The sequence below is a fragment of the Ylistrum balloti genome, unplaced genomic scaffold, assembly GCF_031769215.1.
Source record: "Ylistrum balloti isolate Yb309-2 unplaced genomic scaffold, AGI_CSIRO_Ybal_v1 Utg370482, whole genome shotgun sequence".
Classification (NCBI taxonomy): Eukaryota; Metazoa; Mollusca; class Bivalvia; order Pectinida; family Pectinidae; genus Ylistrum; species Ylistrum balloti.
Genome location: NW_026782315.1, coordinates 191,125 through 214,308, shown reverse-complemented (window position 1 = coordinate 214,308; position 23,184 = coordinate 191,125). Strand labels below are relative to the sequence as shown.

The following is a 23,184-nucleotide window of genomic DNA, read 5'->3' as shown; positions in this document are numbered from 1 at the left end:
ATGCTGATGCAAGGACAGCTGCAAAATCAGGTTGCTAGGCACTTTGGTGTTAATGTTTCCACCATAAAACGTCTTGTAAGACGTCTTCGGGAAACTAGGCGATAGGTCAGGACATCCACGCGTAACGTCATGATGCCAGGATTGCTATATCGTCGTCTCTCATGTGCGTAATCGGCGCCTTACTGCCGTTGAGAGTGTACTTAATAATCGTGGAAATCATGGGCATCCTATAAGTTAAAAAACTGTAAGGAATTGATTACGAGAAGTTGGTTTAAGAGCACGTCACCCCTACGTAGGTCCACACCTTACCCCTGCTCAACGTCAGCGTCGTATGGCCTGGATCGCTGCTCATGCTCCACGACAGTTTCCACTGAGGCAGTGGAGACAAGTTTTCTTCACAGACAAGTCTTGATTTTGTCTTTATCGATCTGGCGGCCGTCAACGTGTCTACCGACGTCGTGGCGAATGTTTTACGGACGCTTGTGTTGTAGAGAGGGATAGGTTTGGGGGCGGTTCAGTAAAGGTGTGGGGAGGAATCTCACACGGGTTAAAATCACAATTGGTTGTTATTGATGGCAATTTAACAGCAACTAAGTATAGAGATGAGATCCTCTGACCTCATGTTATCCCTTTCTTACAGCAGCATAATCTAACCCTCCAGCAGGATAATGCTAGGCCCCACGTAGCAAGGATTTGCCAAGTCTTTCTGGCCAACAACAACATTCAACCACTAGATTGGCCACCTTATAGCCCTGATTTGTCCCCGATCGAGCATCTTTGGGACCAGTTGGATAGACAGGTTCAAAAGCGCCAGCCACCCCCTGCTACTCGAGAGCAGTTGACCAGAGCTCTGATTGAAGAGTGGGACAACATCCCCATAAGACGGATTAACGCTCTCATGAACTCTATGACAAGAATAATAAGGGCCGTGACCACAGCAAACGGCGGACACACAAGATATTGATGACTCAGTTCAATTTCAATTTCAAAATCCTATGGGTCCATTCAATTTAATGGTTAGTACCTCTAAACCAATTGTCAGATGCAAAATACAGACTTTGGAAATTGTTCAGCTTTAATTTATCTGTAAGTATACAAAATTTCGTTTTAAATGAAGCCCGCTATCATACTTAATTTCTGGTTTAAAGTTCACCCTGCGTTTCTTTATCCTTTTAGTATATATATCATGTCTAGACATATAGATTCAATGTAGGTCAAGGTTTTATTAGATATCTGAAATGCATTCAATTTTCTGATTCTTGGATTTGACCTTTCCCTTTCATGAAATTTGCATTCTTCACTTATCAAAAATGACTTCTGAGAGTTTAAAGTCTTGGCCTGTTTTTAAAACTATTTCCACACCAGCTCAATTGAAGTAACAAACATGAGACAGCAATCAATATATTTTCATGGAAGTAAATTCTTCTGTACAAGTTGAAATTAACATATCATACAGAAAACGACATTCACAATGAATGCACTAGGTAAACCACTGCATTTTAGATATACATTATACTCCTTGCCACTGGTTAGTTCTGTGTCAATGCTAGTTTCAAAATGATAGTCCCATCTGACCTATATAATGAACATTAGCCAAAACTGATTTCAGTTTTTTCTGTACGTAGGATCACTACATTGATGACTTGAAATGAGGTATAACTAATTAAGTTTATTGAAAACTGTTGTGCAATGTTACAGAATGATCAGCTACAACAGTAGAGCCTGTCTAGAATTATTATTACGATATTCTTAATGGCCTGTCAACACATAAAAGGTCATTAGGGCCATCAAATGGTAAAACACACAGCAATCACTTGTCTAGAAAGGGTTTGAACTATATCTTATCATCAACTGATGTAAAAGATTTGTATTAACCAAAATACTGCTTATATATACTAAAACGAAAAAGAAACGCCGTGTAACCTAAAAAGATTCTTTTAAATGATATAATTTAATGTTACATTATTTCATTCATTTTTGTATACAATTTCATCTGTTTGGAACCATTTGTTGAAGGTTCTATCGATTATCAATGCTAATTATGCCAAAAATATCCCCCTTTTAGCGATGACCCTACTTGTATTGCGCAACACGGCCGGACATTTCAGTACCTTGTGTGTCCTCCATGCGCAGCTGTCGCAGCCCTGATTCTTCTATGCATGGAATTCATCAGGGTGTTAACCCTTGCAATGGGGATGTTATTCCATTCTTCATGCAAGGCACGTGTGAGCTGGACCAGATTAGTGAGGGCATTTGGACGTCTCCTAACTCTCCTATTCAATTCGTCCCACAAATGCTCAATTGGAGACAAATCTGGACTGAATGCTGGCCAATCGATTGGGATTACATTATTGTTGGCAAGAAATTGCTGACAAACTCTAGCAACATGGGGCCGGGCATTTTCTTGCTGGAATATCAGGTTCCGTGCTTGCACACATGGCACGGCAACTGGGCGAAGGATTTCGTCTCTATACCTTACGCCGGTTAAATTACCGTCAATCACAATCAGGGGTGATTTAAATCCATAGGAGATACCGCCCCAAACACATACTGGACCACCGCCAAACCTATCCCACTCAGCGACGCACGCGTCGGTGTAACGTTCCCCTCAACGTCGATATACATGACGTCGCCCGTCTGAATGGTAGAGAGTGAACCGGGATTCGTCAGTGAAGAATACCCGTCTCCATTGACTCATAGGAAAATTTCTGGGTGAGTGTGCTTGTAACCAAGCCAATCGGCATTGGCGATGCGCAGGAGTTAAGGGCAGACCAACATAGGGACGTCGGGCTCTTAGGCCATTGACGCGTAATCGGTTTCAAACCGTATCAGGATGAATATGGTGGTTATGACTGCCTATAGTGTTATTTGCAGTTTCGGTAGCTGTGACATGGCGATTACGTAAGTGAGAAAGTCTTATAAACCGATCCTGATGTGGCGTCGTGACTCGCGGACATCCACTTCGCGGTCGGTCGATGACCCTCCCTGTCACTCGCACACGTTGGACAAGACGTTGAATTGTCTGAATATGCACACCAAAATGTGCAGCAACCTGAAGTTGGCACTGACCCTGCAAAAGCATTCCTATAGCCTGTCCCCGCTGGACTTCCATCAATCGTGGCATGGATGTAAATTGCTTAATTCGAATCAAACTTTGAAAAATCAATCCGAATACTTGAACAGTATCAAACAGACTGAAAATTTCCATTGGCGAACTCTATGACCTTCCCCTGCACGGGATTCTTGTATTTTAGCATGTGCCTCGCACGGAGCGCGGAGGTCAGGTATTGTGTGATTTTAAACACGTGTACCTAGTGACCGCAAACAACACATCAACCTGACCGAGTGTCATTATTCTAGGCCAAGCAATAAATCCTTTGTAGTATATTTAGTGTACCTGGTGTTTCTTTTTTGTGTTAGTATATATATATTCTATCTATCCTGCAATACTTTTCAATGATTTGTGAAGGCTATTCAATCTTTGTTAACCTGACATTGACATTACGCTGAATTCTACCTGATGACATATGTCAAAATAATTGCTCTGTGTGGAAATGTGGCTTGAAAACTTCGATGGATATAAAAAAAAAAAAAAACTATTTTCCAAATTTTCGAAAAAATTCTTGGTGGTTAATACAAACAAGATGTATATTTCGAAAAGTTATTTATATTTCTGAAAAAATGTTTAGGTAACTCAGAAAGTAATTTGATCAAATCAATGCACATGCTAATATGTCACTGCCAAATATAGCAAAAACACATGTGGCAGCTGTATTCTGACAATGGCAACACTAGTTGTAGGGTAAAAAGACACAGGAAAATATTTAATATATAACATTACAATTGTAATAATGAAATATGCAAGTTTTACTAATTAAACATGCATTTACCAATGACAGGTTGTAGTTAGGCCTGACAAAATTTCTGAAGGTAGGAATTAACTAATCATGAGACTGATGCCAGATATTGCTTGAAAGGCAGCTTTAATGTTTTCTCTTTAATCTTTTCAAGGAGATATGTAATAACAATATTACAAAGCAAGTTTGAAATTACTAATCTGTCAACCCTACTTGTTTAAGCTAAATATATATATACATGTTTCTATATATTCTTTTTTCAGCACTGCCAATTTACAGATAATCTAGTACATAAACATAAAAGGGGTGCCTTACACTTTAAATCACAATTAAATCAGACCATTCCTTTTATTGAAATATTTTTACAAAAATTATCATGATAAATATTTTAAGACATCTTAAAAATTGACCTTTATACCTACAATATGTATATCTGTATCTACTATTGTATGTTTTTAAGGGACAAAGTATTAGAGTGCAGCCTTATACGTTATTGTTACTTAATTGTGTGTATTGAATTGTCATTATAAAAAAATTGGGAGTTTACAACATGAGAAAAAACAGCTAGATTTCATAATGAACTATATCCAATCTGTCAAATAGCCATAATTTTGGGACACAATAAACACTAGTGATTTACGAAATATTTAAAATCAAAAGTACCATATGTCAGTGTGTTTTGCAATAGCATCTAAGACAGTGAATGACATATGAAAGCGTATTGACAGCCGCTAGCCATTACCTGAAACAGTGTATACACACAGGTAAACTTTCACTTGACCCAAATTTAACTTTAAACATTTTGCATCATAAAACACTTACTTCAAGTATGTTAAAGTACTTCTAACACTTTATACGAGACATTGGTAACAATTACACATATCTCTTTCCGCCACATTCGCATATTTACAGAAACAACTATAATTACCTCTGAATTAAGATCACAGTTACCATGGTATTTGTAAACAACCAACTTCATAGCAGTTTTAAAAAAAAACAACTTTTTTTCAAAATAACAAAAGTTATAAAAACGTTAAGATCAATACATATTACAAATTACTCACCTACTTAGAAATCACGTCATTCTGAATAATGAAAGAATTCCGTCAAAAATTACACAGCACAGTTGCTCGTGTCGTTCAATATTTTACCTGTGGTAGCTCACAGGATCACGTGACTTTTTGCGTAACGGAAGTGAATTTTTCATGTGTGTACACTTCCTGTTTTGCAAGTTATGCTACGCGCGTGACAAGTGTGTAAAGCCGGGTATTGGTCAGATCAAAGCAACATTGGATTGCTTGAAGCGTTTTACAACATAATTCAGTTGACAGGAAAAAACAGCATCACCATCACGACCTGCATTTGATATAAGATGGCATCTGAGACAGAGAAGGTAAATGGGCTGATATTACTACTTTCGATTTCTAACAATACTGCGTAACATTACGTTAACTTTATAATCAACTGTCATAATTAACAGGTAACGTGATGTATCAATTTTCATGGTGTGTTTGAATTCTGTATTTTATCTTTTTGTTTCATAAATAATTACGTTCTACTTTCATTTCCTACTTTGATTACACGCCAGCAGAGCATGGGTCTATACATAGTTAACGCAGTGATGCATGACAGGAATAGCATTGATACGGGTACCCCCACAAAACACACGCAGGCCGAAAAGTCACTTTTGGCAAATGTAAACATGCAGATGCGGTCTGGTCACAGTTTTTTTGTAAAGGTAAAAAAAATGGACAACAATTCATGTAAATCAGTTAAATGAATGTTTTTGGCATACTTGCTCAATTCAGAGACGTATGTTATATATGTCTCTGCTCAATTTCAGGCTTTTTTTTTTTTTCGAATTTCATCATTACATATTTCCAGTATCCATGTACTCCCGCTAGTATCAAACTCTATAGCAAATCCATCCAATATGACATCATTAACTCTTTATTTTTACAGATGTTGGCTACAACAGGTGTACTTTCAGCATTATTTTTCTGTGCAAAAAATCCATAATCCGGAATGAATGAGAATTGTGTGGTGGCAGCAAGTGAGATATAAGATGGTTTAATAATGAAATAAGGCAATTTCATGTCTTAACATTGGATTATGTGGGGAAAAAAAGATGTAAGGAAAAATTGCAAGGAAAAAATTAAACCAACTCACCAGAAACGGTGTCCTATGACGAAAATTATTCGTTTTACCAAGTTAAAAGATTCATTGACCACTTTTTCATTGTACACACCATGATTGAGACCAGGTATGGCTCAGTTGTTAATATTTGCCCTATATATGTTTAGTCAGATTTGACAATATTTCCTGTACTTATTTCACCAATCTTCACCGACAGAGGGAAATTGTGCCTCCACCCCTCTGCTTCGACTTATAATACATTTGAGTGTAGACTAATTTTTACTTGAATATAACCTATTTATGTTCAACTTTTCTGTAGGTGACTGCACCTGTAGTTACAAAGTGAAGACTTAACAGAGAATAGAAAGCAGACAAGTCTGTTAAATTGAAACTCTTGTGAAAAGATGAAAAGAGTTAAAAATTTCCTGACTTGGTCTAGGCATAAAACTTGACACAGGATCCATTGAACCTATGCAACAAAAAGCAATGTTGTGTATGGGAGTGATGGATTTTTAAGTTACAGATTTGATCCACTGGTCAAGGGGATATAACTCTAGTCTTAGATTTTTTTAACTCTTATGTAAAGACTTGACTTCCATTACAACCTTCTTGACATTTTTTGCTGAACAAAGTTGAATACATGTTACCAGAATTGCTTTCGTTTGTAAATGCTCCTGCACAAAACAATAATAGCACTTACTTGTCTTCAAAACATTGAAAGAAATTAGGATCATTTTGAAAGTGTAAAATGGAACTTATATCCATGTTTGGGAATAATCCAAATAATAAGTTATATTATGATCTCACCATCAACACAATGTATTTATATGTACCTATGACACATTGAATGTTCTTATTGTTGATCAGCCAAAAGGTTTAAGTCCAACTGATCCGTGTTCCTACTCCAGACCTGATGAATGTATTGTGACACATATAGACCTTGATCTGGATGTAGACTTCCAAAACACCTCCCTAAAAGGTCAAGTTCATCTATCTCTGCAGAAGAAGAAAGAGGACATAAAAAATGTGGTAAGTACTATAATTTGTACAAGACATCTTCAAAATCCAAGGGTTACATTCCCGAGACTGGGTAAATGATCTCAGTACATGTAAAGGTCAATGGGTCATAATCAGAACTTCAAGAAAGTTTCTGTAGTACAGAGCTTTTGTCAGAACTTAGTAGCTGTACCTTGTCCCCACAAATTTTTCTTGATCTTCTACTTGTCCTACAAATTTCCTTGTACTTATCCCTACAACAAAGTTACCTAATCTTGCACTTTGAAGTTGGGTGTTGCCACTTTGTAATCTTCAGATGAGTTTATCTCTCTGTGATTGTCATTTTTTTCGCCAGAAACCCACTCTATACAAATCAAATTACTTTGCTTGTGTCTTCAATTTTGCTTACCTAGACTTCAGATTGATTTATGTATTTTTATTGTTTTTTTTCTCTTTAAGCATCAATAATGTTTATCAAAATGATTTAAATGAAAAAAAAACATAGATTGCTTAGGTTTTGTGCTGATATGTTTTTGTAGAAGTCATCTGATTTTTTCCATTACTTGAATAATATGTACCTGGTATATGTCCAGCTTCAATTCTTATATTCAGCACCATAGCAACATTATCTAGATGTTCATTTTGATATTTCATTATACTATTTTCTGATTTATCATCAGCATTAAAGTATTTTTGCCAGTGATATTCAGGAATTCATCAAGTTGATAAGAACTTCATTCTGAAATCAATACAGCTGTGGTGTTGATATAATTTTCCTGTGATGGTTAACGTTCATACAATGTAGTTTTTATCAACCAGAATAGTGCTTTCTAGTCACTGCAATGAAATTTTCTGATTTTCTGTTCGACAAAAATAAAGCAAAGGTTGAATAAGTTTGTTTTCCATCAAATAATTTGTGTGTACATTTTTAAAATACTTGTGTTTCACACTCATGAAAAATATAAATGTACAATCATATACATTAAACATGATATTAAACAAGAAACAATCTCCCTCCCAATAATTTTGTAATGTGATAATATTTGACAGATGCATATGTATTTGGGCATGCTTTATTTGATGTTATTGATTTCATCATTGAAATTTTTTCAGGTGCTGGACACTCGAGAGGTGACTGTACAGCGAGTGACTGACCAAGCAAATGGACAAGAATTGAATTTCACCTTAGGAGAACATGATCCAAATTTTGGATCTAAACTGGACATCAAATTGCCTAGCAGCTGTGGAGACAAGTAAAAATGGGGATTTGAAAATAAACTTTTAAGATGAATAGGGATAAATTCAAAACTTATGAGTCGTCCAAATTGTAAATTTGTTGTTTCTGTAAAGGAGTGGGTTTCTCTATCACTCAGCTAATACAGCATGCTTCTTTGACTTAGTTGAATTATCATGCCAGATGATGTTGTGTAGTATGGTGTAATGAAGCCCATGGTAAATTGAACTGCAGCTCATTTTACCATTATGGTGAACTGAATCCTGAACCCCTGTAAGTTTTGCATAATCAGATACCTCCACACCTGATAAAAGCTATATGTCTGGGATAACAGTTAAGTTTTTGCTGGCATATTTTGTATCATTAATATCATAGTATATAGAATTATGAATGTTAGTAAATTAAGAAGATTTGATGAAAAAAAATATAAGTTACAATTAGTGAAATGCTTCAATTTACCATGACCCCTGACATATGACCTTTGACAGAGTAAAGCGAAGTCCCCTCTCCCCCACCCTTATTTCCTGACCCCTGACATATGACCTTTGCCAGAGTAAAGTGAAGTCCCATCTCCCCCACCCTTATTTCCTGACCCCTGACATATGACCTTTGCCAGAGTAAAACGAAGTCCCCTCTCCCCCACCCTTATTTCCTGACCCCTGACATATTACCTTTGCCAGAGTAAAACGAAGTCCCCTCTCCCCCACCCTTATTTCCTGACCCCTGACATATGACCTTTGTCAGAGTAAACTGAAGTCCCCTCTCCCCCACCCTTATTTCCTGACCCCTGACATATGACCTTTGCCAGAGTAAACTGAAGTCCCCTCTCCCCCACCCTTATTTCCTAACTCCTAACATAACTTATGACCTTTGCCACAGTAAAGTGAAGTCCTCTCTTCCCCGCCCTTATTCCCCGACCTCTGACATATGACCTTTCCCAGAGTAAAGTGAAGTCCCCTCTCCCCCACCCTTGTTTCCCGACCTCTGACATATGACCTTTCCCAGAGTAAAGTGAAGTCCCTTCTCCCCCACCCTAATTTCCTGACCTCTGACATGATGACAGCCATAGTAAAGTGAGCCCACATTCACCCACCCTAATTTCCTGATCCCTGACATATGACGACAACCGTAGTAAAGTGAGCCCACATTCACCCACCCTTATTTCCTGATCCCTGACATATGACCATGGCCATAGTTAAGTGAGCCCACATTCACCCACCCTAATTTCCTGATCCCTGACATATGACGACGGCCATGATAAAGTGAAGTATTTAATTTTGTTTCCATGGTATAGCTATGTGAAGTTGACTAAGTATAAAATACATTGATTATGATGTTCATGTAGATTGAATCGGTGAGGTTTGAAATCTATGATATTTCTTCCATATGTAGATGTGTTGTGACAGTGGATTATGAAACATCACCCCAGTGCTCAGCCTTGCAATGGTTACGAAAGGAGCAGACAGCAGGAAAACGCCAGCCATATCTTTTCAGTCAGTGCCAGGTGGGTTCTGTAAAAATTGTTTCACTTATTCACTTACTTGACCTCTGTCAGTATGAACTCATCACATACAAGATTTTATCACTTCATTATTACCAATAACCAGGTACTTTTATAGTATTTGAGATTTAAAAAAAAAGACTTGTGTGTACAGCTTTAGAATGTGGTCATGAAAATTGTGAATTATCTTATTTTCAAAAAGCTCGAGAAACAAGATTTCAAACAGAGGAAACTTAAAGTTTAAATTTATGGGTGGTAGGCAAAACATTTTGAAAATTTTGAATAGAGAAATAAATGTGTCTGGAGCATCACATATATACATATTTAGTCCAAGTTTTAAAGGGAGATAACACATGTACAATATACATGTATGACATGTAAAGTAGGAAAAGTGTGATAAAAACACACCCTAGTGTGATATTATTGAAATTGTGCATTACAGTCATAAAAGTCTAAATTGTAGTTTATGTACTTCACTGTAGTAAAGGGTGCACATGATTTGTAATTTCATAAGGTAGCATATATCCTTAACCCATATAACATAAAGTCAGATGAAATACATTTGTTAATTTTAGATATAAATTCTGGTTGTAAAGTGTAAGTTTAACATCCTAGATTTTTATATAAACCAGAAGTGAAAACATGTACACAAAAACTCTTACATGTGATGTATTTTGACAAAGAAACTTGTATGTATTTTGAATGCCTGCTGCAAACAGCAATGATTGCTTGAATAGGTTTTCTTGTAAATTGTAAACATGCATATATTTTAGAGGTAATGTTATTTGAGTATTTTGCTGTGCTATGATTATTCTTATTCCAGTTTCTGTTGGTCATATGTATAATAATCATATTGAAAGCATAAAGTCATGATTATTTTGGTTTAAAAAAAAAACAAGATAAGTGATCTGATGTTTTGTAGGCTATCCACTGTCGGAGTATGATTCCATGTCAGGATACGCCTGCCGTTAAATCTGGATACTCTGCAAAAGTAAGTATTTGTTGACTTCAAATGTGAGTTTATGCTAAGTCCATCCTTTACAAATAAAGGTAACTTTAAAGTATACTCAAACGTCCAGTCTCTACATGGTAGTAAGTATACTCAAGAATCTGTAGTACTGTAATGAAAAAGCGAGTATACTTGAACACTTGTATCCCACAACATTTATTTTTCTAAAGGTTGGAATTTTTTGAATTGAAAGTATTAAAAAATCAATGTAAAAAGAAAAAGCAAGATGTGAAAATTGGAAATACAATTACACAATTAGATGAATTCAATAAAAGATTGAAAATTGTCAACCAATCACTTTTTATAGGTCTCCTGAGATGAAGTCTCAAGTGACCTATTGCAATTGCCTATTGTCTGTTTTCTTCGTGCGTTGTTAGTCACACACAAGTGAATGACCTTGACCCACTTTCAAGGTCACCAGTATCAAATATCTTAAAATCTTCAAACGACTTCTTCTCAATAAGTGAAAAGCCCATAGGTCTAATATTGATATTTGGAAACTTATGGGCATGGCCTGAAGGGTTGGATTTGTTCAAGTTTCTGCAATGTCCTTTAAATCCACACTTGCTATAAACAATATTCTGCAGGCTTTATATGTATTCTAGATATTGGATAAGGAAGTTTTGATAAATTTGTGCTTGTCATTTGTTAAAAAATTTAGAACTAAGGTGACCGTTAAGACCGATATGCCTCTTGTTAGAGAGGATCGACTATGAAAGTTATACCAATTCTGTTCACTAGCAGAGTTTTTGTTATGGATTTAGGTTGAGATTGATATCAGAATTAAGATCTTATTTATCATGTGTCTGTTGTTCTAAATAGATATCTGCTCCAAAAGAGGTAATTGTGTTGATGAGTGCACTACGTCTGGGAACTGAGGCACACAACAGTGATAGTTCCAAACTGGTTCACAAGTTTGTACAGAAGGTCCCTATTGCCAGTTATCTCATTGCTATCGTCAGTGGAGACATTGAAAGCAGGTATCTATTGGTCATACTATATCAAAGTAGTATAAAAATGGGTGTTCGTGTGGCACAGTGGTAATGCACTTGCCTTTCACCAAGCTGTCTGGGGTTCGATTCTCGGAATGGATGTGAAAAGGTATGGGGTCACCTGTCTTACCATGTTGGTTTTTCCTAGGTTACTCCCGTTTCCTCCCACAGTAAGATCCCTCGCACACTTTCATCCTGGCCAACAAGAGCAATTAATATAAGTTGGAAAAACTTGTTTTGCAGTTGTTGTAAAATAAAGTTTATTTATCAAATTGGTAAAATACAATGTTTTACCTATTGAAAACTTAAATAAAAAATGGAAGAAATAGTTTGTGATGTTTTGTTCGATATTACAGTTGATCTTTAATGTTTGTACATAATTCAACTATTTGCAGAGATATTGGTCCAAGGTCCAAAGTTTGGTCAGAAAAAGAAATGGTTGAACAAGCAGCCTTTGAATTTGATCAGGTATTTGAATATTTGTTAATGCTTATCAAGATGGTTAATAACACAACATCTCCATGAATAGATTTGTCACTCCAAAAATGAACAGAGTAAAATGTATTTTATAATGGTCAAATACTTTTTGCTTCCTTCCAACTCAGCTTTAGAGAATTTAATCTCGTTATCTCAATTGATAAAACATACTATATATTAGTAATCAGACATCAGAGATTTGATTCTTAGTAAAGTTATTGAAAAGAATCATAACCTCAATATCATTTACAGCTTCAAATTTCAATTTACAAAGATAGCAACATTTTCAACCCTTTTTAGTTTAATCAGGAAGATTATTAAAGTTTTATCCTGGTGTGTTGAACTGATATTCTTCATTACAATTACAGACAGAGAACATGTTGCAGACAGCAGAGGCCTTGGTGGGACCCTATGTTTGGGGGCAATATGATTTACTGGTTTTACCCCCTTCTTTTCCCTATGGTGGAATGGAGAACCCCTGCCTGACCTTTGTAACCCCTACTCTGCTGGTGACTATAATTTTTAACAAGAAATATCTTACATCTGACAGCAAGTAAAAATACAATACTAGTAGAACCTGTCTAATCTGACACAACACATTAGTCAAATTCACTTATCTAATTTCACAGCCAGTGGGATTTAATCAGACACCTTGTTGGATACAACTTTATGCCCTAGTCAGACTTTTGTCAGCTTATGTGGTCTGAAGGACATAGGGAATAGTTTATGATGTACTGTTAGATATCAGAATTAACCCATAATGTATGTATTTAATTCAGCTATTTCACTTCTTCTGTAGAAATATAAGGATTCTGTCCTCTTTTGGTCTAAAACATGCTAGGTTGAATGAAAATAAATTTTGTATAAATGTTAGGTCTCTGACTTCTCGGCATGAAAGAGTGGATGGGGCGGGGCAGAGCAGATGGGATGGGATGTGGCGGGGCGGGGCCGGGCCGGAGCCTAATTTTGTATCAACCAGGAGTCTGATTATCAGAGATGTGGGAAATGTAAGATGTTAAAATCCATCTGTTCAGGGATATTGATCAAGTTTGGTCTGAAGCAATTTTATGAAGACTGGATCCAACAGGGAAATTATTTCAGAAATCATTTGTCATATTTGAAAATCTTTGGTGAAATAACTAAATAGCTGAATTAGCCAGGTGAATGATGCAGGACCCTTTGGCCTCTTGTTCATTTGAAAGTGGCAGGAAAGCCCGATTATACAGATAGTTTTGTTCTTATACTTTGATCGCATAGTTTTGGGTTTAGACTGCTCATTATTTGTTAAAACAATGCTCAGGTACTATTGTATACATTCATAAGTAAATAGTAATCACAGGTGTGATACATTCACCATAGATGTTTATTGATAAATCAAATCTTCAACATAAAGTTAAGCATACATTTGTAACTCAAACACAGGTCACAGGTGTAATATGTAAGGTAGCATATATCCTTACCTAAAGTACATGTCACAGGTGTAATATTTAGGTAGCATACCGGTATATCCTTACCTAAAGTACATGTCACAGGTGTAATATGTAGGTAGCATATATCCTTACCTAAAGCACATGTTACATGTGTAATATGTAGGTAGCATATATCCTTACCTAAAGTACATGTCACAGGTGTAATATGTAGGTAGCATATATCCTTACCTAAAGTACATGTCACAGGTGTAATATGTAGGTAGCATATATCCTTACCTAAAGCACATGTCACCGGTGTAATATGTAGGTAGCATATATCCTTACCTAAAGCACATGTTACATGTGTAATATTCATTGTGGCAAATATCTTTAAATATTAAGCACAAACCACAGGTGCAATATGCAAGATGGCAGATATCCTTAATGAGATTTGTATGACTGTTCTGTACAATCTTCTTCTGTCTTTTTACAGGCAGGTGACCAGTCTCTAGCCAATGTAGTTGCTCATGAGATTGCTCACAGCTGGACTGGCAATCTTGTGACCAATTCCAATTTTGAACATTTCTGGTCTGTATTACCTATGTACGAAGAAAATTTAAATAAATAAAAAAAGTTGTATGATATAATTTATCATCTCCAACTGTTATGTGTTCAAAGAAAAACTTCAGTTAAAGATAAATTGTTATGTTTCCAAGTGCCCATCTATTCATGATACCTTCTTGTACACCATATCTCAGTAAACAAAGGAATAACAATTTGTAGAGCTGTACATGTATCTGATGTCCTCTGATCATTGGAACCATGAGACCAGTATAGGATCTTAAATCAGTTTTAACATACTGCTGATGTAATCTTTTAAAGGTTGAATGAAGGTCACACTGTGTTTTTGGAGAGGAAGATCGCTGGACGTCTACATGGAGGAGAACTGATGAGGCACTTCACAGGAATAGGGGGTTGGAAAAGTCTCCAGTATGGGGTACAATATTTGTTTTGTCTTGAAGAAGAACAGCTTTATAGATGACTTTGGCACCATCATCTCAGACATGGACCATCTTTTGTTACCTAAACAAAGGTTTTCATGGAAAACTTAAATTATTTTGGACAAGTCAATCTTTTTACAATGCTTTCTTACTGAGACTGCCCGAGTGTGTATAGACCTGCTTTTTAAGTTTTCAGTCTCAAAATATCAAATGTCAAGCACATAATTGCTTTATATGGAAACTGCTGTCTTCATGATATCTGTAGGCCAAGATCAAATTCAAATTTGTAATACCTCACTTGCTAGAATTCAAATTTCTCGAAACCCCCTATTGGTTGAACTGGTCAATTGATCCTTACTTGTCCTTATATATTCCTAGTTATTTAACCTCGGATTCCTCGAACCGTTATTCCTCAAATACTACACATTCCATGAGCTCATTTTTATCCCCACCTCTTCATTTCCATCATCACTTGTAAAAATCTGCCTGTGTTACGCATGAATGAGTCTAATTGGAGGGTAACAGTTCTTCTCTCTCCCAATGTGTTTATACATGTGGCTGGCAGGACAGCAGATGATAAGGAGATTAACGTTAGTATGATTACATACCTGTATGATTGTTTTACTGGGACATGTCTGATGAATTTTGTCTTTATTCGCCATAAAAATTAGCATTGTTTAAATGGAATGTTTGTCAACAAATTTACGGAATGCTGCCTGGTGAGACAGTAAGAATGAATAAAGACAACTCTCCATGTTAGGTTATATAGTTTATCAATTGTTTAAGTGTTTAAGAATGTTAATAACACATTTATCCATATAAGTAGTATACACATAGGCTCAAGTATGTTTATGTCAAAACATTTTGCATCTGTACTGTTATTTCGCAAATTCATCTTACCAGAGATAAACCATGGTAGTTACAGTATCAGTATATTTGGCCTCATAAGAGTTTTGCAGTTTTTCCTTGTGATTTGATGACTGTTTGTATTAGTTATTCAACACTTGTTATTAAATTCTGTAAATCTTTCCACCTCATATTTTCTACATACACTACATTCTTAATGACATGCTTTCTGCTGAATATAGGCTGTGCTATATTTTACCACTTTTATACAGTCGTTACACAACAATCAACATGTATGACCAACCTCTGATTACTCAAATAGCCCTATATTCCTCAAACTATTGACATGGTCCCAAGGAGTTCAACTTATTGAGGATTTACTGTACTAACTTAAGAATGCTTTAATGGTCTTAAGGTCAAAGGTCATAATTAATGTCGGTTGAGATTTGGTATCTCGGGAATAGTTGTCTATTATTTGTTTGGTCTCATGGACAAAACTTAAAGTTCTTTTCTTGTATAATACATATTCATTTTATGAATGACAACAGCTTTTGAAAAAGTGATTTTTTTATCTTCATTTTGAAAAAGAACAGTGAATCCTGATTATATTGGATGGGTTTGAGACATGGATTTACGTTAATGCAAATTATCATTTGACAAATATACCTTAAACAGTAACGATTATCTTGTCCCTGAACTTTATTTCTTGACACATGAACTTGACAGGTGTATTCTCATTCTTCACCTGTCTTCAATCTTTTTACAAATGAAAGGATATTAAGGATCAGTTGTGACATCATCAGTTTTAAATACATGCAGTTATTGTGGCATTATATTGACCTTTGAACCAAACAGTTATAATAATTTTCTCAAATGGGGTACTTTGACAGGTTGTGGATGTACTTAAAAATGGTCCCTACACCAAGCTGATCCCAGATCTGTGTGGAGTGGACCCTGATGATGCCTTTTCTGTGGTACCCTATGAGAAAGGTTTTGCTCTCTTGTTTTACTTGGAAACACTGGTAGGAGGCCCAGGTAGGTTTTGGTTTTGTTTTTTGGATGTTGACATGTAATTCTCATATATTGAATTGATAATATGTGAACCTATCAGAAAACAGTTTGTGTTTTATCTCACAGTGTAGAAACCTTCAATATTATTTATGACCATACTAATTATAGCACAACATTTTATCTAATTGTTCAAATTATGAACTGATATATCGATAAGCATTTCAACTGTCCAATCAAATTACAATTCACTTTATTGATAAAGATAATAGATTAATATTGAATGTTATATACACTGTATACGATATTGAAATTTCTTCTGTATTTTTATCTTGCTTATTTGTACATTGTAGCATGAGTGTCTTATTTGTGTGTTGTACCATGTGGAGGGAAAGTCGTAGGTTTTAGGTCACCAATTCCAAGTTGATATAACATTCATTACTAGCATTTTGCATGGAATATAGTTGTTGAACTTTTTTTTCCATGTCTGATCACGACCATTTTGAGATCTATCAATACTTGTATGAGTTTTTGCACTTCTTTGGGGATTTTTAAATTTAGATGCGTTTGAGCCATTCCTACGGGCATACATTGAAAGGTTCCAGGGAGATTCCATAGTTACTAGTCAGTGGAAAGACTTCTTGTTGGATTTCTTCCATCAAAAGGTAAATTAACATCACTACTATACAATTAAGTTGTTCATTTTAACATATTTTGGATGATGTGCTTATCAGTTTCCCTTTTGTCTGTAATTCTGTCTGAAAAAATATTCTGTTCTAAATGGTATACTGGACAAATCTTTTGGGAATTACTACGCCTATTTTTCAGGAAGAACATGTGATTGATAAAGTATTGTATACAGGTTTCCCTTGAGTATCATGGCTTTTATGTTCAAAGTATGTTAGCATTATTTCTTTGAAAGTATTGTGCAGATCTGCCTAAATTTTTTTTATAATGAAGGCTCCTAGCATTCAAAATTTTGCTATAGCTTTAAGTAAATTATTTGGATTTGAGGTTAATTGTACCAAGGTCACCAGATCAAAGTTCACGGTAATATGACTAAGTTCCAACATCTCCCAGTCAAGATGATTTTTAAAGTAACGTGCAAAGTTATGTGGAAATATGTATGTTAAGGATATCATCAGGTTACCAGTAATGGAATCTGACATCTTCAGTTTCACAAAATAGGAAGTAGTAAGTGTTTATTTGATTAACTATGTATTAGGAAACTCTAACAAAACAGTTATAGTTAGAGTTTTTATTGTTGTAAACAGGTGATATTTTGGTTATACAGGTTGGTGTGTTTGATGAGGTAGATTGGAACAAATGGTTTTTTGGTCAAGGAATGCCACCATTTAAACCTGAGTAAGTCACAGAATTTGCCACTGTTGGAACTCCAGTATGTTGGAAAGGAGAAGTCTTAATCCAGTGATCCAGTGTCTTGTTGTTTAGATCTTAAAATATTGCCTTGAAATAATTTGATAGTGTTTGTCCTATGATAGGCAGTAGTCAAATATCACTTTCCTATGCCTGTATTGGGGTAGATTCTTCTTACAATTTACAACAGCTTCTATCATACAAGAAACCAAAACAAGTTCTGCTCCAGTAGTACTACAAGCACTATTGCCTAAAGATAAACTAATACCAGGTAATTGTGTGTTGCTTTCTCCATATCAGACAATTGTAAAAACTACTTGTCTCTACATTACATATTACATCATCTGACAATAAATGCCATGCATACAAAAGCTGCATCATTGTCCTGTAATAAGCCCACCAACATTTCTTTCAATTAAGTAACTATAGCAACAAATGCTACATCATTGTCCTGTAATAAGCCCACCCACATTTTCTTCAATTTAGTAACTATAGCAACAAATGCTACATCATTGTCCTGTAATAAGCCCACAAAGAGTTCCTTTAATTAAGTAACTATAGCAACAAATGCTACATCATTGTCCTGTAATAAGCCCACAAAGAGTTCCTTTAATTAAGTAACTATAGCAACAAATGATACATCATTGTCCTGTAATAAGCCCACTTCCCTACATTAAGTTACAGGATATGTGTTAGGCTAAGGGGTCAACACATCAATTCTGACTTAAAATAGTTACTGGGAGATAGGTTTTCTTCAGTCCAAAACTCTATCAATCATTAGCAGTTCAAAACCTGCACTTATTTTGGATGGGTTTATTACATGGCATGTGCTGTGGTTTTATCAGTAAGCATTCTCAACTGAATCATGCTTTTACATGAAACCAAGCTACATGTTTTGAACAAGTTGGAAATTCATGTATGCTGCAGACATCATATATTATACTTAGTAGTAAGTAAACATTGTTTACATAATTTACCTTGTGCAAAATGTTTCCTCATTGAAATAAGAAACTTACCACATTTGAAGCAGATAGATAGAAAAATAAACATTTGACGATATCTTTAGAAATAGAATTCATCTGACCATGTGTCTGATACTACTTTCTGTTTGCTGTAGCTATGACAACAGTCTTGCCTTACCATGTGCTGATCTGTGTCAGCGATGGGTGAATGCTTTGGAAGAAGATTTCTCCTCATTCAAGGCAGAAGATTTTGAATCTATGTCAACTGCACAAAAAAGAGAATTTCTCTCTCTTTTGTTATTAGAGGTAAGAATCGTTCATTACCAGAAATTGAAAGATATTATTACCTACCATTAACATATTATTTCTTTTCGTAACTTTAAACAAAAAAAAATGTCTAAAGAAGACCAAATAATCTAAAATGGATGTTATGTCATTTAAGCTCATGGCTGCTTAAAAAAGTATCTCCATATTTACTGTATATGTATATATAGATTGAGTTACCTAAAACCTCTATTTCATTGTCCTGTAATAAGCCCTCTCCCATATTTAGTTAAAAGGCAATGTTTTGACATTAATTACAAATACTTTAAAACAAATCTGTTACATGTAGTTTTATCTCTTAGTTCATATAATAATTTTTTGTATTACATTGCAGTGATTTTCTTTCTCTTTATTCTTAGGACCCGTTTTCTCCTGAGAAAATCCAGGCAATGGAAACTGCCTATAACCTCAACTCCATCAAAAATTCAGAAATTCGATTCAGGTATGACTTTATATGAACAACAGTTTTCTTGTTTTCCATAAAAAGATTAACCTTTAGTTACATTTTTCTTCTTACAATTTTTTACCGAAATTATAAAAGTATATTAAAAGAACAATTGAACACAAAAAGCTTGATATATATATATATTAGAATAACTTAAAGCAACACGTCAAATTAAGCATTAATCCTGAAGATTCAGGAATGAAGTGCTAATGCTTAATTCGACGTATTGTTTTAAGTTATTCTAATATATTTCACCGGACACTGAGAATTTAACTTTTATATTTGAAGATATATAGGATATATAATAGTGTCTTCAATAATAACAATTATGTTTCACTAGTGTTGCTAATATTTTGGTATCTTTCACGAGTGTGAAGCACAAGTGAACAATACCAAAAATATTAGCCACACGAGTGAAATATATTTGTTATTACTGAAGACACTATTAAATATTCTGTTTATTACATTTTCATCGCAAAAATAAACCAAAACAATGGCAAACTTACGATAACTATAAAATGGGTAAGTTGACCATGCTTTTTCCAGACACTACTCACTCATTATACAATGATGTTTTGCGCAGCAAAAAATAGTCCATTTTATGAAAAATCAGTAAAAATATACAGACTCATAAATAAATCATAATGAATGTTTATTTGTGTTTGGACATGGATTTTGTTATTTATTGATGTCACTTATACACAATAAAATGGTTTAAACGTTAAATGGAAAAAAAAAAAAAAAATGTAGTCCTATCTGGAATTGGAGTAGATTTGTATCGGGCTCTGTGATAGGTCAATCCTCAAAGTGATATTTTTCACTAGTAATTTTTTCACAAGTGAAAAATATCACTTTTATCAGTTTGAGATATTCCTATACATTTGTATTTCACTGCTAAAAATATAATAAATATGTATATCACATATGTATTAAAAAGATATCAAGAGTAAATTTCATATCTTTTGCATTGATTACCTGGGTTTAGTAAATAATTGAAGATGATATTTTTAACATGTTTTTTGTTTCCTGCTGCAGCTGGCTGAGGATGTGCATTCGTGCAAAATGTGAAGATTGCATTCCACGTGCTTTAGCTTTTGTCAATGAGCAAGGAAGAATGAAGTTTGTGCGACCAATATATCGGTATGTCACAGATATTTCATTATGAATGAGGAAAATAAGATATTTTCAGTTTGGTTTACCCATTGATATTCATGGAGTTCTGCTATGACTTTTTAATGATAATAACCTTGAGGTCAGACTCATGACCATCACTTAAAGGTTTCACTGTGGCCCTTTTAACTTTGATTCAATTTTAACTATTTCTTCTTGATCCCAATCTTATGGGTTTTTTTAGCAATCTGTTGACCATCATCTTAGGGTAGATTGAGGTAGATATTTCATAAATTTGGAGATAATTGGCCATGTTGAAAGTCTGTTAAATCCTGTTTGGAAATATCTTGTTGTTTTACTTAGTATAGATTTCAATGTATTCTATCTTGGAGTTCTTATATATTGCATGTTTTCAAATAACATACTAAAAGTCAAATATATGGTGTGATAAGATAATAATTATAAACAATATGCCCAAATGTGAAGTGCAATAGTTAACTTAGAATATTGGACAAGTCGTCTTCAAAAAAATTTTTTGAGATTTTTAGGTCATCTGATCGAAAGGGCCGTGCGCCATCTGCTGTTTGTCGTGCGTAAACTTTTGACATTTCAAACTTCTTCTCAAGTTCCACAAATGGGATTGAGCTCAAACTTGCGTGAAATGATCCCGAGATAGCCCTGACCAAATGTTGTTATTTTTCAGGAATTGCCTTAAATCCAAGATGGCCACCATCTTGAAAACCATATTTGAAACTTCTTGTCCAGTTACACTGGTGTCATTGAGCTAAGAATTGATGGGAATGTTAAGGAAAGGTAGCCAACAAAGTGTTATTTTTTGGCCGTGTCAAAACTTTGATACAGCAGCCAGGGAGGCCATTTTGTAACATGATTGCACAATCATGGTTTTTTCTTAGCAACATCTATTTCAAACTTCTTCTCAAGTTTCATTTGTGGAATGGAGCTTAAACTTGCATGAAATGATCTTGAGATGGTTCTGACCAAGAGTTGTTATTTTTTGGATATGTCTGAAATCCAAGATGGCCGCTATGACCGCCATCTAGAAAAACATATTTTAAATTTCTTGTCCAGTTACACTGGCAATCATGGTTTTTTTCTGTGCAACACCTATTTCAAACTTCTTCTCAAGTTTCCCTGGTTGAATTGAGCTCTAACTTTACTGTCAAAAATGGTAAAACTTGTTATAGTTACCAATTCCTCACCAAAACTACCATCTGAATCATGAAAAACAACTTCAATTCTATTACATTCAAAGTAGAAAAGAAACAGCCCTTCTCCTTGCTGAAAGTTTTTGTAGTTGGATGACTGTTAAGACCCATGGGCCTCTTGTCAACAAATGGACTTAGGCTGCCATGAATTAGGGTCCCCTAATATACACAAAGTTGAAATAACGGCAGTTGGTAGACCAATCTCCAATATTGTGTGTGCTCTCCCGAACAGTTGTAGCATCTCTAATTCTGTGTGGCATGGAGTTCCTAAGAACTCTCCGGAAAGGAATATTATTCCATTCCTAGGTAAGAGCATTGTCAAATTAGTGGAGGTTATTTTGGATATTTGCTTAATTCCAAATTCGTTTGTCTAATTAATTCCACAGGTGTTTGATTTAGGAGAAATTGGGGCTATACGGAGGCCAATCAATTGGAACAATGATCTGGGCTGTAAGAAAGTCCCTACAAACTCTTGCAATGTGTGTCCTAGCATTATGATGCTGAAAGGTCAAATGGTGTATTGTAAGGAAAGTCACAACAAGAGGTCACAGGATCTCATTTCAATAGCATATAGCCATTAAATTCTCGTTAATGATCACTAGAGGTGCCTTTAAACCATCTATACAAATGTGAGAAGTCAAGATAAGCATTACCTATTGTTGCCCATTAATATTGAAATATGATTCTGCTATTCACAGGGACCTGTACGATTGGGAGCAGTCAAGACAGGTTGCTATTGACAACCTACAGGCTCATAGAGATGAGATGCACAACACAACAGCTAAACTTGTGGCCACAAAAGACCTCCATCTTCCAAACTGACCTTCGAACTCTGGCATCAGCTGAATACTGACTACTTCAGTGACCAAATCAAACCTTCCAATTTTTTATAGATTGTGATAATTGAAAAAAGACTGTCTCTTTCAGTTAGAGTGTTTTGTTGTTATTGTTGTGGTTTTTGTTTTTTATTTTCTTGGAGTTTAGAGAGAAAATAAATCATATCATGAATACTTCGTTGAAACTATGGGATATCATTGTTTCATGGATTCTAATTGGTTGACCATTTTAGAAGCTAGCATTAATGTGTTATGTCCTATGATCTGGTTGGTTGTATCAAAACTTTAGTCAGCTTTGTCCAGAATCTCTGTAGTGATGGTGTTTTGTTCACTAGGAGATGTGCCATTATTCATATCTCAAGATTTATTTAATCTTTTAATCTTATTTAATTATTGGGTAAGTAATTGTGTGAAGCATTTAGTAATTCAGTTGTTCAT

At 35.1% G+C, this 23,184-nt stretch overlaps 1 protein-coding gene across 1 annotated transcript; it reads left to right on the top strand.

The window, feature by feature from the left end:
- The first annotated feature begins 5,103 nt into the window (after positions 1–5,103).
- Positions 5,104–22,836, top strand: LOC132555373 (leukotriene A-4 hydrolase-like). Its single transcript, XM_060219720.1, has 17 exons — positions 5,104–5,250; positions 6,861–7,022; positions 8,103–8,242; positions 9,616–9,727; positions 10,647–10,715; positions 11,556–11,713; positions 12,121–12,193; positions 12,571–12,711; positions 14,105–14,199; positions 14,494–14,608; positions 16,349–16,493; positions 17,028–17,131; positions 17,761–17,831; positions 18,961–19,111; positions 19,489–19,571; positions 20,610–20,714; positions 22,609–22,836. The coding sequence occupies exons 1-17, from the start codon at positions 5,230–5,232 to the stop codon at positions 22,730–22,732; spliced, it is 1,869 nt and encodes a 622-aa protein (XP_060075703.1). The 5' UTR covers positions 5,104–5,229; the 3' UTR covers positions 22,733–22,836.
- Positions 22,837–23,184: the final 348 nt, after the last annotated feature.

Bases quoted from the DNA above. Each gene is read 5' to 3' on its own strand.
- LOC132555373 (XM_060219720.1), top strand. From the start codon at position 5,230: ATGGCATCTGAGACAGAGAAG. The intron at 10,716-11,555 runs GTAAGTATTTGT...TGTTCTAAATAG, and splicing joins AATCTGGATACTCTGCAAAA to ATATCTGCTCCAAAAGAGGT. The intron at 17,832-18,960 runs GTAAGTCACAGA...TGTTTGCTGTAG, and splicing joins ATGCCACCATTTAAACCTGA to CTATGACAACAGTCTTGCCT.